General features: G+C 34.4%; 1 protein-coding gene and 1 non-coding gene across 2 annotated transcripts; one reads left to right on the forward strand and one right to left on the reverse strand.

Annotated features, from left to right (window-relative positions):
• Nucleotides 1-363: 363 nt before the first annotated feature.
• Nucleotides 364-435, reverse strand: TRNAT-UGU (transfer RNA threonine (anticodon UGU)). Its single transcript has one exon. It is a non-coding gene; the product is annotated as a tRNA-Thr (tRNA).
• A 1,318-nt stretch (nt 436-1,753) lies between these two features.
• On the forward strand, nt 1,754-3,375 carry LOC126686861 (uncharacterized protein At4g04775-like). The gene is made up of 2 exons (XM_050381133.2): nt 1,754-2,321; nt 2,822-3,375. The coding sequence occupies exons 1-2, from the start codon at nt 2,193-2,195 to the stop codon at nt 3,224-3,226; spliced, it is 534 nt and encodes a 177-aa protein (XP_050237090.1). The 5' UTR covers nt 1,754-2,192; the 3' UTR covers nt 3,227-3,375.
• The last annotated feature ends 12,152 nt before the right edge of the window (nt 3,376-15,527 follow it).

Genomic DNA, 15,527 nt, shown 5'->3' on the forward strand with positions numbered 1-15,527 from the left:
AGATGATATTTAAATATATTATTTTGTCAAGTACAATTTTAAAAAATAGTGATAAAAATTTTATTTTTAAATTATAATATTTTCAATTTTAATAAAAATATATATGTATGTGTATATATTGGTTTGGTTTGATTTATAATTTATCAAACCGCAAATCAGACCAATAATTATTTTTTTTTTATTTTTCAAACCAAAATCAAATCAGCAATCTTCTAAACTGTAATATTTGGTCTGATTTGGTTTGACTTGATTAGTTTGAATTTTTTCTGTACAACCCTAACCTCTAATACCAACGTATGAAAACGGACAATTTCAAAAGAACGATTGGGACTATGAGCATCAACGGAATTTATAAAAACAAAATGCCCTCACGCAGGATCGAACTACGGACCTTCAGTTTACAAGACTGACGCTCTACCACTGAGCTATAAGGGCTTTTGTACATGCTAGAATCAGGTGGCTAATAAATCCAATAGTTTGTTTTATTTTGATTTCGTTTTTTGCATTTTTGTATATTTTATGAACAAGCATCAGCCATCAACTATTTTAGTATGAAGTAGTCATGTATATTCAAATATATTTAATATGTATTTTTCTAAAAACAAATAAGTAAAATTATCAAAATTGACTAAATTTAATTTACTTAAAGTTTAACCTATCTATTTTATCAAAGTTTAATTTATTTGCTCTCTTTTAAAATTGGTTAGTCAATAAATCCTTGTAGTATTCGTTTTTATTTAATAGGTCTTTTTATAGACGGAATTTGCAAATATTGCTCAATTACCGTTGAATAGTCAATCATTTTCATATAAAAATAAAAGACTCATAATTTAAATTTTTTATTTAATTGACACTTCTATTAAATTTGTTATCAATAAGTCCCGAATTATTTTTAAAAATTCTGGTCTCTATTAAAATTTGATCATTTTGTCGGCATGTCAAATTAGGTGGATAATTTTTTTATGAGAAATTTAGGTTGATATTTAAATACGGGATTGGGATTTCTTCAAATTTATTTTGAACTTGAGGGGATCATGTTCACGATCTACACCGTTCAGATTAAAAAATACAATTTTAATTAAATTAATTTACACCGTTTATTTTACAATGAAAGGTGTAGATCATAAACATGACTCTCTCAAATTTATTTAAATTTGATGGAATCCCAATCCTTTAATACGGTCTCACGCATCCTTTACTATGAACGTAATGCATTTTTTTTTCTATTCAAAAGAGATCTAAAAATTTAAAATAACTTATATATTAAAACTAAGTAAAAGACAAAATTTAACAAAAGTAAAGTATAAAATGGTCAAAAGTAAAAAAAAATCATTTCAGTCATTTAAAAATAGCAAACAAAGCTTTTTACTTATTTTCGACCAGTGGGCCTTCAAAATATTGCAAAAATCTCTTTAAATCCTCTGAAAAGCACTTAAAAAAATTTTAGACACTAAATTGAGGGAATTTCGAGAAATAAAATTCATGAATTTTACCACACTTTATGATAGGTTAAAAACGATAAATAAAAAAAATACTAGTTACTTATCCATACATCTCCTTATCCATTATTTATTAGATATATTATGATATATAGGTTAAAAAATTGATACTGGAGTATGATTTTTACCGACTGTTCTTAAACTTTCGCTTCTCTCCACCAATTGTCCCTGAATTTTAATTCGTACTCCAACTATCCCCCAACTTTAATTTTATATCCCAAAAGTTTCTAACATCTATATTATTTTAAGGCAAAACCCATTCCGAGGCCCTCCTACTTTACCACTTTTGTTCCAAAGGCCCCTAGACGAAACTTTTTCATCCCGAAGCCCTTCTACTACTGAAACTGTAATAACGATGTCCCTCCGTGGATGGAAAATCCCGCGTGCTTCCCAACCGTCGTTAACAAACGGAATGCCTCGCCACGTCATAGTAAGCACGTGAATCTGTTGGACAGCGTGGAAATAATTGCCATGTGGTTTTTACCCACTGCTTATTACGTGGATCGGTATAAAATTTATTAACTCAATTTTTTTTACCCTTTTACCCTTTCTCCTAACCATCCTCCTTTAGCCTTCACGTCCGCAGCCCTAAATTTTCTCCCTTTCAATTGTTTTCTCTGGTTTGGTTGTCTGTCTTACGTCGTGCACCCTTCTCTTTTTTTCTATTCTCGTTCGTTCTCGTGCTTCGCGACTATGGCTGAGGAAATGTACGATGGTGTGATTCCGGCTACTGAGAATAGCAACTGCAAGTGTGGAAAGAAGGCGAAGATGCTGGTTTCCTGGTCAGAAAAGAACCCCGGGAGGCGATTTTTCCGGTGTGAGGTAATTTTGCTAAGTTATTTTTTTAGGGTTTTGTAAGTTTTGGTTTTATTTTTTTTGGTGTTGCTACTGTTGGTGTAGTTGTTTTTTGTTTTGCTTGTTATTTAGTTCAACCGAACCAGCTTTCGGCATGTTTTGGGTTCAATTGATGCAAAGTTTTTTTTTGGTTTAATAGATCTAGGGTTTGCTAATTTTTGGTTTCCATCCATCTAGGGTTTGATCAATTGATATAGGGTTTGCTAGCATTGATATAGGGTTTGGTTCGTTTGATATATGGTTTTTAATTTAGGGTTCCTAAATAGGAGAGCTTCACAAACTGGTATTCTGTTACAGTGGTTAGTTGTGTGAAAATGTCTGTGTGTTGCGTTGTATGCGTTTGCAGGTTTATATTCTTTGGCAATTAGTTAAGGTTTGTCAGATGGGTTGATATTGCCTTAAATTTGTGTATTAAACTTGAGGTGTGAGCTCTTACGAATTTGTGTGGCTGTTTGGTTTTTACTTAGGGGAACAAGTGCTCGTATTTCATGTGGCATGATGAAGAGTATGCTCACCACATCAAAACAATGCTGAATCATCTGAAACGTCAAGAAACAAACTTGTCCAAGGAGGGGGAATATCTGAGGGGTGAAGTTTTTCGTCTGAAGTACCTAATGGACCATGCTAGTTCCCTTGATGCTATCGAGATGGAGAAGAACCTGAAGGAAGTCAAAGCTGAGAAAGCCAATTTGGAGGGCAAAGTGGCTGAATTGAACAAAGAGTTGAACATGGAGCTGAAAAAAAAATTAGGGGAGATGCAGCAGTATGAGAAGGAGATCCAGTCTGTGAAGAAGCAGAAGGAGCTGAGCAATTATCTTGTCACTGCTGTGGCTGTGTTGCTGATTGCCTTTGTTATTATGATGAAATTTTAATTAAAGCTGTTAAGCTTGCTACTCTTAACTATTAGGTGGTTTATTAAGTTTTGTTGTGTTTATGTACTTAAGTAGGTAATTTCTGAAGTACTTTTGAGCAAGTTTATGTTGTGATGCAGTATGTTGTGTTGCGAAGTACTGTCTTGTATTAACTGCTATTTTGCTGAATTAAAATATGTGTTAAGTTATTTGGCTCTATTACTATATGTACCAATCTTTGAAATATGTCTTTTGTTTTTGTCAGTGTTAAGTGGTATGTGTTCTTTGTAAAATATGAATGAATGTGACAATTGGCAAAGAATAAAACTGGGCAAGGTTTTGTCTTTAATATTTCTGATTAGTGTCATACAGAGCAAAACATAGAAAAGCAAAAAGTGCAAATCCTGTAAATGCAAACTTCAAATATGCAAGGAATTTTACTGGTGCAAACCAATGTCTGAAAAAAAAGCTTAATATAGATAATAATAATCATTTACAAACCCTTAAAGTATGTCAGCTAGCTTCACTAGATCTTTACATGATCCCAAAAAACCACCTATTGAAACTTACAAAATTACCCTAACCTGAATAACAGGCACAAAAAACTACTGCCCTAATTGTTCACAGAATTTAGTTACAAACATGTACGAAAGGCCCTCCGCACAAAAAGACAACCTTATAAGAAGGCGCCATACAGTTAACTTTACATGTGACAACCTTATAATAAGGCACAAAAAGACAACCTTATAAGAAGGCGCCATACATTTAACTTTACATGTGACAACCTTATAATAAGGCACAAAAAGGTTAAGTTTCAGTGGTTAGTAGTGTGTTGTCGAACCTTCAAAACCTCCTCGGACTACTCCAAGGTTTTCGAACAACGTCATCCATTTTTAGTTGCCTTGGGGTCATTGGTTTTTTACCCTCTCTCTTGCTTTGCCTAGTAGTTGGAGCAGATGATGCAGTTGCTTTTGAAGGTGGTGCATGTGGTGTTGGGTCATGCCTTGATGGGGCAGGTGGTGCAGTTGGTGTTGGTTCCTGCCTCGCTGGTGCAGGTGGTGTTTGTTCCTTCCTCGCCGGTGCAGAAAGTGATATGCCATGCCTCTGTGATACAACCAATCCATAGTAAATATTTACAAACCTCAAACCAATTTTTTTAAAAAAAAATTAACCAAAGCCAGTCAACAACATTCAAACCTTACCTGCAATACCCTAGCATTTAATATCTGAACAATACAACGACATATAAGTAATAAATGTACTCACAGTTCCTTTTGCAATCTGTTTTTTTTTCTTCATGCCTGTGGCTGCAGTAGTCCTTTGCTGTAACTCACCACTTAGGATTTCTGAGGTAAAATCATTCAGACCTTCGATGGAAACTCTCAAGTCATCCTGAACTGCCAAATCGCCCTCCGGTTGTGTATTAGGATGGACAACCCATTCATTTGCAGGTGTCCAGCCCCCTTCAGCATTAGACACCTCTATGTCATCGTATTGAGGAATTTGCTCTCTTGGTTCCTCGTGTATTGGCTGCCCTTGTGCCTCAGGACCTTGGCCTGGCCCTTGCACAGTAGGTACTTGGGTTGGTTCAACCTCTTCTGCAGCAAGCCCTTGCACAGTAGCTACCCTTTTTCTCTTTCTTCTGGTTCCAAATTCTGCAACCATGTCAGCTGATGGCCTGACTGCTTGTGATGTTGATGCTCCAGCAGTTTTAGTCCTACGTCGAGGTTGTTTTGCAGGTAAGGTAGGGTCCTGACGACATTACAAAATTAAGTTAGTGAATAATGTAGAGGAAAAAATATAACCAAACAAATGTAATCAATAATTTACCCTATGAGGACATCCCCTGGCATTATGCCCAGTTTGGCTGCAGGTTTTACACCTCATAACCCTCCCTTGTCTACTTATTTTTCCTGTTTTTCTTGTTTCATGTAAGTCTTTCTTTCTTGCTTTTTTTGGCCTACCAGGCATTTTCCTGTAAGGAGGAGGGTCGAGAGGTTCTAACCCAGTTTCAGGCCACATAATTCTACCCCTCACAGGCTGCAACATGAATCTGTATGCTTCCTTGTATGTTTCCACTTTGTACCAATCATGAACAAAGTCCTCAGCATTTTTTTTTGTTCTGTGTATCGCTGATATCGCATGACGACAAGGTATCCCGGTGAGGTCCCACTCTCGACAGGTACAGCTTCTGAGGGTGGTGTTCACTGTATGCTTGTCCTTTGCATCATACACACTTGTCACCTCATAAGCATCGTCCCCGTTCCATATCATTTGCCAAGTGTAGGACATCTCCTTGTTCTTTTCCAGCTTCGTCATAGCTCTTGGGGCAATGTTGTTGATCCATGTATCAGCAAAGCTCCTCTTCGTATGCAGTCTGGTCATGACTTGGACCCTGATTGCCTCTAGCATACTAATAATAGGTAGGCAGCTGCAACACACAGTCAGTATGAACTAAGTTAGTATACATACTATTAAAAAAAAACAACACCACAAGCTGAATGAGAACCTTACCGGGCATCAAGTATCCACCCATTAAATGTTTCTGCCAAATTGTTGTCAATGACATCACATTTTACTTCTGTCTGAAAGTAGGCCTTGCAAAAAGTCTCCACATCGTATTCCATCATATGGGGGACCATGCCTGGTCCAATAAGTTCTAATTTCCTTAGATTTGCTCTCAATTGCTGTGGAAATGTGGACTTCGCACAAGTCCAGAAACCCAGCTTCCTGTCCTCTCCCTTCCACTGCTTAGCCAATGCTGCATACACATGGCGTGCACACCTTCTATGTTCAACTTGTGGGAGCTGGTTCCTAATAGCTATCTCCAACCCCTTAAAGGAATAAATAAATGAAGCAGGTTAATATGCCATTTTGAAAATAAAATCAAAAATTAAAGGAAATATATTCAGAAAAAATTACCTTCTGCATGTCACTAATGATGACATATCCATCTCCTCGCTTCAACTGCAAATCATATGCCAGCAAGCGTATGAACCAGCTCCAATTGTCAGTATTTTCTACTTGGACCACGGCCCATGCTAGTGGGAACATTTGGTTGTTCCCATCGCGGCCAATTGCACACAGAAGTTGGCCTTTGCACAGACCCTTTAAGAAACAGCCATCCATTCCTATGATCTTTCTACAACCAGCCATCCACCCCCTTTTACATGCCTCCAAACAAACGTACATTCTCTTGAAATGGTTCACTTCACTCCCATCCTCCCTCGTGCTCCTTATTATACATGTACTCCCTGGATTGCTAACTCTCATCTCCTCTCCATAGTCATAAAGACTCCTGTACTCTTCCGTAGTTAGAGTGTCCAAATCCTCAAACATTCTAACTTTGATATTTTTGCACATGGTCAAACTAACTTTCAGCTTCAATTCTGATTTGCATAAGGCCCTCAGGTCCATCAACTTGATGAAAGGTTGGGCATACAGCCTTGGCTTCAAGTATTTTGCAAGAAACTTGCTTGTTGCCATGCGGTTGACATTGGTGATGTAACATCTGTGTTCAGAATAGTAGGTTTTCACCACCAAATTTTGTGTCTTCCCATCTACACTTGCCAAAAATTTCCAAGGGCAGCCAGGATGACATGCAGCTCTAATCCTCTTGGTACAATTCTTCACATAGTGAACATGTAACTTCTTCAAGATTGAGTACTTAGCCAAAGCAAACCTGCACTCCTCATGGTTTCTAAAAATCATTCCCACAGCAAACACAGGAACAGCAGTCTCCGGATCATATCTAGATGTTGTTTTCTTTTGAGGTTTAGATACTGGGTCATCCTCATTCTCACTATAATAACTCTCCAGGTCATCACTGTCATAGTAGACACTCGCAGTACCATCCCCATCATTTGCATCAGACCCACACAATTCATCTCCCTCATCAATCTCTTCTGCAACATAGCTGGCATCACTACTGTCATCCCCGCTACCATCACTGTGTATAATGTCCTCTTCAATAGCTGGATTCACTGCCACATCTTCACCTCCATCTCCTTGTACCAAATTCTGGTTAGATCTTCTGGCAGCATGATTAACCAGGGTCCTCTTGGACTTCCTGACATTTTTTCTTGCATTCTGCAACTCCTCATCCTCCTCATCATCGGTCATTATACTCACGTTGACACAGACATTATCAAAAGTCTGTTCCCTGCCACCCACTTCAACCTCAGGATTCTGGCCATGGTCAGGCACCTCTTGCTCCACCTCAGGCACTTCTTCCTCTAGGTCAGGCACCTCTTCATCCAGCCCACGCACCTCTTCCTCCAGGTCAGGTTCCTCTCCATCCAGCCCACGCACCTCTTCTTCCAGGTCAGGCTCCTCTTCTTCCACCTCAGACACGTGTTCCTCTACCACAGGTGGCTGCTGATGCTCCACCTCAGGAACCTGCTCATGATCATCTGCCTGCACAAGAGCATCTCCCTCTGCCTCAGGAGCTGACAGTTGCTGGCTTGGGTCCTGCTTTCCATCCTTCATGTGCTCCACATAGAACTCCAACATCGAACCACTCAGTGGCTTCCCAATCATATCAAACAATCCCTTATCATCAAAAATAAGAACATGATCTCCTGAATGCAGCCTATAATAAATCCCACTTACTGATTCATACCCTAACTTTATAGCAAGCGCTAGAATCCCATTGAAAGACAGCTTGTCTAAGTCACAGTACTCTTCAACCATAGTGTGTTTCCCCCCAACATACTTCTGCTTTGGGGTAAAAACACCACCATGGTGTAGAACAACACTAACATACCTCATTTTCCTGCATAGCAATAGCAAAAATATGTTCAGGAACTAAACATACTCCAAAACCATAAAAATGTAACCATATCAATCAACACTACACCAATACCAACCATGCAAGACTCTATTTATAAACAAGGTTGAACGTTAGATTCTTATTTATTCAAATTCAAGGAAGTACACAAAGGCAAGTACAAACATATATCCACTTTCATAAAATGCCCTACGTGAAGCATGTTCAGCCCAGTTTCATGCATAAGACTCAAAATATTGCAATATTTTCCAGTTTGGGTAACATTCATATGAAACCCTAATTGACAAATTTATTATTTGGGGACCACATTATCAATTGTCACCAACCAATGAGGGCAACACATTTGTTCTGTCTATTTAAGTGTAACAAATATAAAAACATCAAATTGCAGACATATAATTAAAAAACCCTAATTGGGGACCACAGTATCACTTCCAGCATTCATTTCAACTGTACTAAACTATTACAAAAAGAACGCATGAAGTCCCCAAGCAGACAAACCCTAAGCCCAATATATGGGGGACCGCAGTTACAGAAATAGAAGAAAAGGACAAACCCTAATTAAAAACCCTAATTTAAAAATTGTACATATTGGGGACCACAAATTCAATTCACAACAACCAATTCAGGAAAAGTACATAATTATTCTGCTACATTTACTGAAAAAGTTAAAAAAAATTAGTTGGTAAAATCAATTAAAAAACGCGAAGTAGCAAAAATTCAATTTCAAAACCCTAATGAGTAAACCCCGACCAGTCGGGGACCACATTATCAATTCCTACATTCCAATAAGTCAAGCAGTACAGATTTTCACAAACAAACAAACCCTAAATCACTAGTTTGGGGACCGCATTCTCAAATATAAAATAAATGGGGTATAAATTACATACCTCCCACCAGGTTCTATAAAATACTTTTTCTTTCTTCTGGAACCTCAGACCTTCGATTATTTTCTTCACGAAATATCTCGCCAGTTGTTCAGATCGCAGAAGTAAAAAAGGAAAAAAGCACAGCGTCCCAGGTCTTCGTTTACAACTCCATTTCACAAGGAAGACATAGAATTAGGGATTCCATCATCAGTGCCTCCAGTTTCAGTTCTGGTTTCAATGGAAAAACAAAGGAGAGAAGACGAGTGTTTGTAAGAAAAAACAAGAGGAAAATAGATTAGGGTTCGTCTTTGGGGTAAAAAATTATAACTTCTTCACAAATAAAAACGGTGTCGTTTTTGGAGACAGGGTAAAAAATCAAAACGGCGTCACTTCGAATAAGCTGAGTCACCAAGTGTTTAGACGCCATGTGTATCACGCATACACGTGGATTCCACGGGGGAATCGAAAATTAGGCCAGCACGCGCTTTAACGACGGTTGGGAAGCACGCGGGATTTTCCATCCACGGAGGGACATCGTTATTACAGTTTCAGTAGTAGAAGGGCTTCGGGATGAAAAAGTTTCGTCTAGGGGCCTTTGGAACAAAAGTGGTAAAGTAGGAGGGCCTCGGAATGGGTTTTGCCTTATTTTAACTATGTCCAATATATCAACCTAGAAACGTGACTAGACGACTAGGTGGTGCAAATTAAAAATGGTGAGATGATATTTATGTGGAGAAATAAAAAAGAAAGGCGCTTAGTCACGTTTACAGTTCAACATATTGGATGGAGTTATCATAAAAATAATATTAGGGACTTTTGAAATATGGAATTAAAGTTAAAAAATAGTTGGAGTACGAATTAAAGTTCAAGAACGGTTGGGAGGAGAGACGGAAGTTGACGGTTGGTGAAAATTATCCCATTGTGATAGGTTAAAAAATAGTTTAGAAATAGTTTAACATATCCTTATCCATACATACCCTCAAGTCCCGAAACTGAATCTACAGTACTTGGTTACATGAACAATTCCAATTCCCAACAAAATAAAGCTGAACAAAATGCTACATTTATACTTTTGTTTTCTAATTCGCAACATTTCAGGCCTGAATATGGCAACTTGTTAATTTTAAATGTTTGACCATTCTCCCAACAGTAAAGAAAAATACGTCAGAAAAATACCAGACTCAGCTCAAGCAGAGTCATGCATGCAGCTTTTATCTTTTTGGTCATTGTTTGCTGCATGATCGTATTTATGGCTCGTGAATTTTACCATGGCCAAAGTGGTTTCGACACGCGGATAATCAAATACTTGTTCTGACTTCGCATGCACCATATATCTCATACCATGATCAACTCACTTCTTTTGCAAAACACATAGGCTGAATATATAGTTTGGTCCCTGAATTTATATTCTTTTACCCATCTAACTTCTAAATTTAAAGTCTCATTTATCGAACCTCTGAACTTGTTAAATAATCCGATTTGACCCCTGAACTTGATAAATACGTAAACATTAAACCCCTCCGTACCAGTGGCGAATCCAGGATTTTTTTCCAGTCCGGGCTAAAATGACATGTAATTTTTAAAGAGAGAAAATTATTAGAGTTTGAGGATTGAATATTAAAAAATCATCACACAAATATAAATAATAAATTAATTTGTATTGATAAAACAAAACAAAAAAAGAAAAAACTTTTTAAAAATTGAAGGTAATATTATTTTGAAAGAAAAAAATTAAAATTATTAGAATTAATAATTTTTGGTTGAAAATTTTATTTATTTTTTTTTAAAAAAAAAATTAAAGATATTAAATTAAGAAATTTGAAGAATTATGTTAGAAAATTGGTGAAGAATTTAGTAATTAAAGTTTGAGAATTTGAAAACTTAAGTTAGATTTTTATAATAAGTGAAAATTAGAAAGAAAAAAAAATTAGAAAATTAAGTGAATTGAACAAAACATTCCTAACAGGAGAAATTTTTAAGTAGACTCAGTCCACCACGTCATCCGTGGACTAAGCCAATCATATCATAACACCTCATTAAAATGAGGGTATTCTTGTAATATCATTATCCAAAAGTGTATGCAAATAACAAACGAAATTACAAGAATATCCTCATTTTAATGAGGTGTTATGATATGATTGGCTTAGTCCACAGATGACGTGGTAGACTGAGTCTACATAAAAATTTCTCTCCTAACAGTAATCCATATAAAGTTTAGACAAATATATATGGACCCTTTTTACTTTAGTTAAATGAAGGGCCAAGAATAAAACCCATATGTAATGTAAACAGATACGTGGAATTAGCGTTAAAAAAAGAACATCGAAAGTATATAAAGAATGTCTTCTTCTTCCTCAGCCCGGGCTGAATGCAAAACTGAGTTTTACAGAACAACAGCCACTAACAGCGTGCCTCACCGCCGGACCACAACTAACCTCCGATTTTTCAACGGCAGCCCTGGCTGAAGCCTACCCTAGCCTAAGGGTAGATCCGCCCCTGCTCCGTACACAATTTCTTTTAAAATGTTTCAAATGACAGGTGGACACAGAGGGGTTCAATACTTACGTATTTATCAAGTTCAGGGGTCCAATCGGATTATTTAACAAGTTCAGAAGTTTGATAGATGAGACGTTAAGTTTAGGGGTTAAATGGATAAAAGTATATAAGTTTAGAGGTCAAACTATGTATTAAGCCAAACACATATATATTCGGGTTCCTATATTTATCCACTTTTTAGAATTAAATCCCTAAATTTATATTTTATTAAATTCATACACTTTTAATTTTATAGACATTAAATGTTTTCATCTCAGAAGTAAAATATACTTACTTCATGCGTTATTTTTGCTTTTGATGAATCGTAGTATACTAAAAAAACACCACAAGAAGTGGCCAAAATCCACTATTCAAAGGTTATGCACAAATGGCTATGGCTTTGAGAGTGGAAACACAGAGCTAACCGAAAAGAATATAGTCGGGATCTTTTAAAAAATTCATTCCCGGAAAAATCAGGATTAATACACTTAAATAGAAAAGTTGAATTCAGAAAATTAGAGTATATGATGTCATTTAAAGAAATCGTGTTCTTTTGAATTGTTTTTGTTCCTCGCTTTTCAAAGTTCTCAAACTACCGTGATTAAAAAAGTATTTTATTTCGCTATAAATTGACCTCCTGATTATATTAATTCATTAAAAAAAAGAACTCTATATAATCATATGACATCACCAAGAAAAACCAATTTTTTGTCAAAATAAATTCAAAATAGCCCTAGCATTTTGAATTGAAAGATTTTAGAAGAATAAAATTCATGAATTTCATAAAATTTAATAACTTGCAGAAATTCATGGTTTAATAAGAAAAAAATAACACGAGGATTATGGATAGTGAAAATTTTTCATCCCTCAAAATCCTCATTTAAAGTCCCACTTCTTGATGGAAAAGTTGAAATAAATTACTTTTATTTATTGGTGAATTGTGTTCAACTTTAATGACTAAATTTATAATTAGTAAACGAGTTTTTTTCGTCCTTAAACTTCAATTTTGCTCTTTTTGATCATTTAACTATGAGTTATAGTTAAATCTTGTCCCTCCTTGAATCTCTCTTAGAAACGTGATTATATGCTCCAAAACTGGCGAGGGATAAAGGTTAACTATCTTTTAGATTCTTGTATAATACATTATTTATTTATTTAGTCCTTAATTTGATAAGTTTTTAAAATAAAATAAAAATTAAATTTCATATTAATTTATATGGAACAACCATAATAATATTTGTATAAGAATATGTGCCTTTTAATTTAACATTTTATACTTATAAGTGATTTCAGTTATAGATAATTGTATGTGAATTTAGACTACTTGTAAGTTATTGAAAAATTAAAAGGCCAAATCCATGTAGAGATCCCTGTACTTTACACTTTTTTTTTGTGTAGGTCCTTATACTTCATTTTTGTATTATCTGATCCCTCTACTTACCTTTTTTTGATTTTCAGGTCCTTTGTGAGTTTTTTCCAGTCCCTCTACTTATAATTTTTGTTTCCTCCAGTCCCTCTACTTATAATTTTTATTTCCTCCAGCCATACAAAAGGACTAGAAAAAACTCATAAAGGACCTGAAAATCAAAAATAGATAAGTAGAGGGACCAAATAATACAAAAATGAAGTATAAGGACCTATGGAAAAAAATGTGTAAAGTACAGGAACCTCTATATGGGTTAAGCCAAATTAAAAAGGTCCAATATAAGTATAAACTAGTGTTCTATATACACAATAATTTTTTTAACGGTATTTTTAAATCTAAATATATATTACTATAATTGGTTGAATTCCATATTTGAAAAACTTAAATACTATAATTTTTATTAATTATTTTTATTTTTTATTGAATTCAAATTTTCTCGAATCAAATTAGATCATTTAGATTTTTTTTCGAATTTGAACTCAAATTTAATTGTTTTTATCAACTTGCATTTTTTTATTTGTTTTACTATGTGTTATCTTTTTTATGGGATAGATAAATACTATGATAAAAAAATGAAAAATATTCAAAGAGAGTTAAAGAGAGAAGTGCTGACAGTTAATGAAAATAATGTATGTTCTCTATATAAGAAATTTAATTATGTGATTTTCTATTCGTGAACGCGTTTGGACGGATATCCAAGAAAGTATCTAAAAATGATAAGGGATAATGTTATAAAAAATTATAAACTATACCTGTTTTTTCAATTTAATCACGAATTTTAAAATGTTTCAATTGTATGTAGGAAGTTTTATTTGTTTTTCTCAATTCGATACATGAAGTCATAATATAATGACGTGGCTAAAAGAATGATGTCCACCTCAGCAAAATCACTCCAACGAATGAATGCCACGTCAGCATATGCATCGAATTGAGGAAAAAAATGAAACTTTCTGCATACAATTGAGACGGTTTAAAGTTCGTGATTAAATTGAGAAAACATGTAGAATTTATGAATTTATTTAACCTTACCCCTAATAATAAATAATAGTTTTGATAAGATAAAGCAAAATCATAAATAATGGAATACTTAATCAAAGCATATATAGTTTAGGTATCTTAAAATAGATTTGGCTCCAACAAATTTTCAAAAATGAAAATTCATTTTAAGCCCAACTCATTTTGAGGCCACCATACTTTTACTTTTTTTCTATTATATGGTAATTTTTTTAATTTATTTATTTATTTAGTTCTTAGACTTAATTTGTTTTTAATTTCTACGTCCTTTTTTGGAGGAAAAAAGAGGGTGAACAATATTTGCTGTGAAACACACATGAAGGCGAATTTGAACAAACACCTGATAAACAAAAATTCAAAAGTATAAAGACCTTTTTTTTTTGAAAATACAGACACCTGTTGAATATAAAAACTTAACCTAACTTTATCATTTTTCACGTGTTAAAGGTTAACAGAAAATGAACACACACGTACAAATTCTGTTTAAAATGGACCTATTAAATCAAATATGTGAAGTACAAAAATCTAATGAATAAAAAACTTTTGGAAAAAGACCAAATAAATAATTCGGTGAAGATACATGATCCTCAAAATTAATTTCGCCTTCATTATCTTATTTTTTTATTAGTTAACAGATCATGACTGCTTGCAAAAGATAGACATCCAAAAAAGGACTCTGACTAATGAGAAGTAGAAGTTGAAGGATAAAAAAAAAGCAAAAAGAAAGTTTAGGGACGACTTAATCAAAATACGTATAGTTAAGAGATATAATTATTAGTTTAGCCAACTTTTATAATTCCAGATATATTTCTATATATTCATGAACTTTATACCTAATACGAACGATGCAATGTATATATTTACGGATTTTATATTCCATAAATTTATAATGTATGGATGGATTGGGATTCCCTCAAGTTCACTTGAACTTGAGAGGGTCATGTTCACGATCTACACCGTTCATTATAAAATAAACGGTGTAGATTAACTTGATTAAAATTGTGCTTTTTTGATCTACACCATTCATTTTGTAATGAACGGTGTAGATTGTGAACATAATTCCTTCAAGTTCATTTGAACTTTAGGGAATCCCAATCCATTTTTTTATTGCATGCGCTAAACAACAAATTGCTAGGTTGTGGGTTCAAGTTCTCACACAAACGTCCTGTCTTCAATCATAAGAAAAACTACTAAAAATGCTTAATTACTTTTCTTTATTAGTTAATAAAATGATTATTCTTAACCACCCTTACAACTTGGTTCATGCATATTGCATGAAACTCAATTATCTATTGATAGTAGAAACTAGACACTTCTAGAAATGTTGGAAACCACTTGCCAATTAAAGTTTAATGAATTAATGGACACGAACCAAACACACAAATTTACCTAATCCAAAAGCCTAATGGACTTGAAAACATTTGATTACCAAACAAACAAGATGAGATTGATATAGAATTAATTAGAAGTGTCTATTTTGGTGAGTTAAAATTGTAATTGGTACCAAATTTTAATTATATAATTCAATTTGCTACAGAAACTTTAATTCATACCAAAATAATATTAAAAATTTAATTTATATTTCAAGAAAAAATAATTAAATTTTTTACATCAAAATAAACTAACAAAGCAGTCAATGGCAATATTATATAATGTACTAAAGACACCATATATCAAATGATGAATACC

This window comes from Mercurialis annua, linkage group LG6 (assembly GCF_937616625.2).
Source record: "Mercurialis annua linkage group LG6, ddMerAnnu1.2, whole genome shotgun sequence".
NCBI classification, from domain to species: Eukaryota; Viridiplantae; Streptophyta; class Magnoliopsida; order Malpighiales; family Euphorbiaceae; genus Mercurialis; species Mercurialis annua.

What these genes read in the sequence shown, in the direction of transcription:
- LOC126686861 (XM_050381133.2), top strand. Translation starts at nt 2,193, where the DNA reads ATGGCTGAGGAAATGTACGATGGTGTGATTCCGGCTACTGAGAATAGC. An exon ending in GGCGATTTTTCCGGTGTGAG is followed by an intron (nt 2,322 to 2,821) that starts GTAATTTTGCTA and finishes GTTTTTACTTAG; the next exon opens with GGGAACAAGTGCTCGTATTT.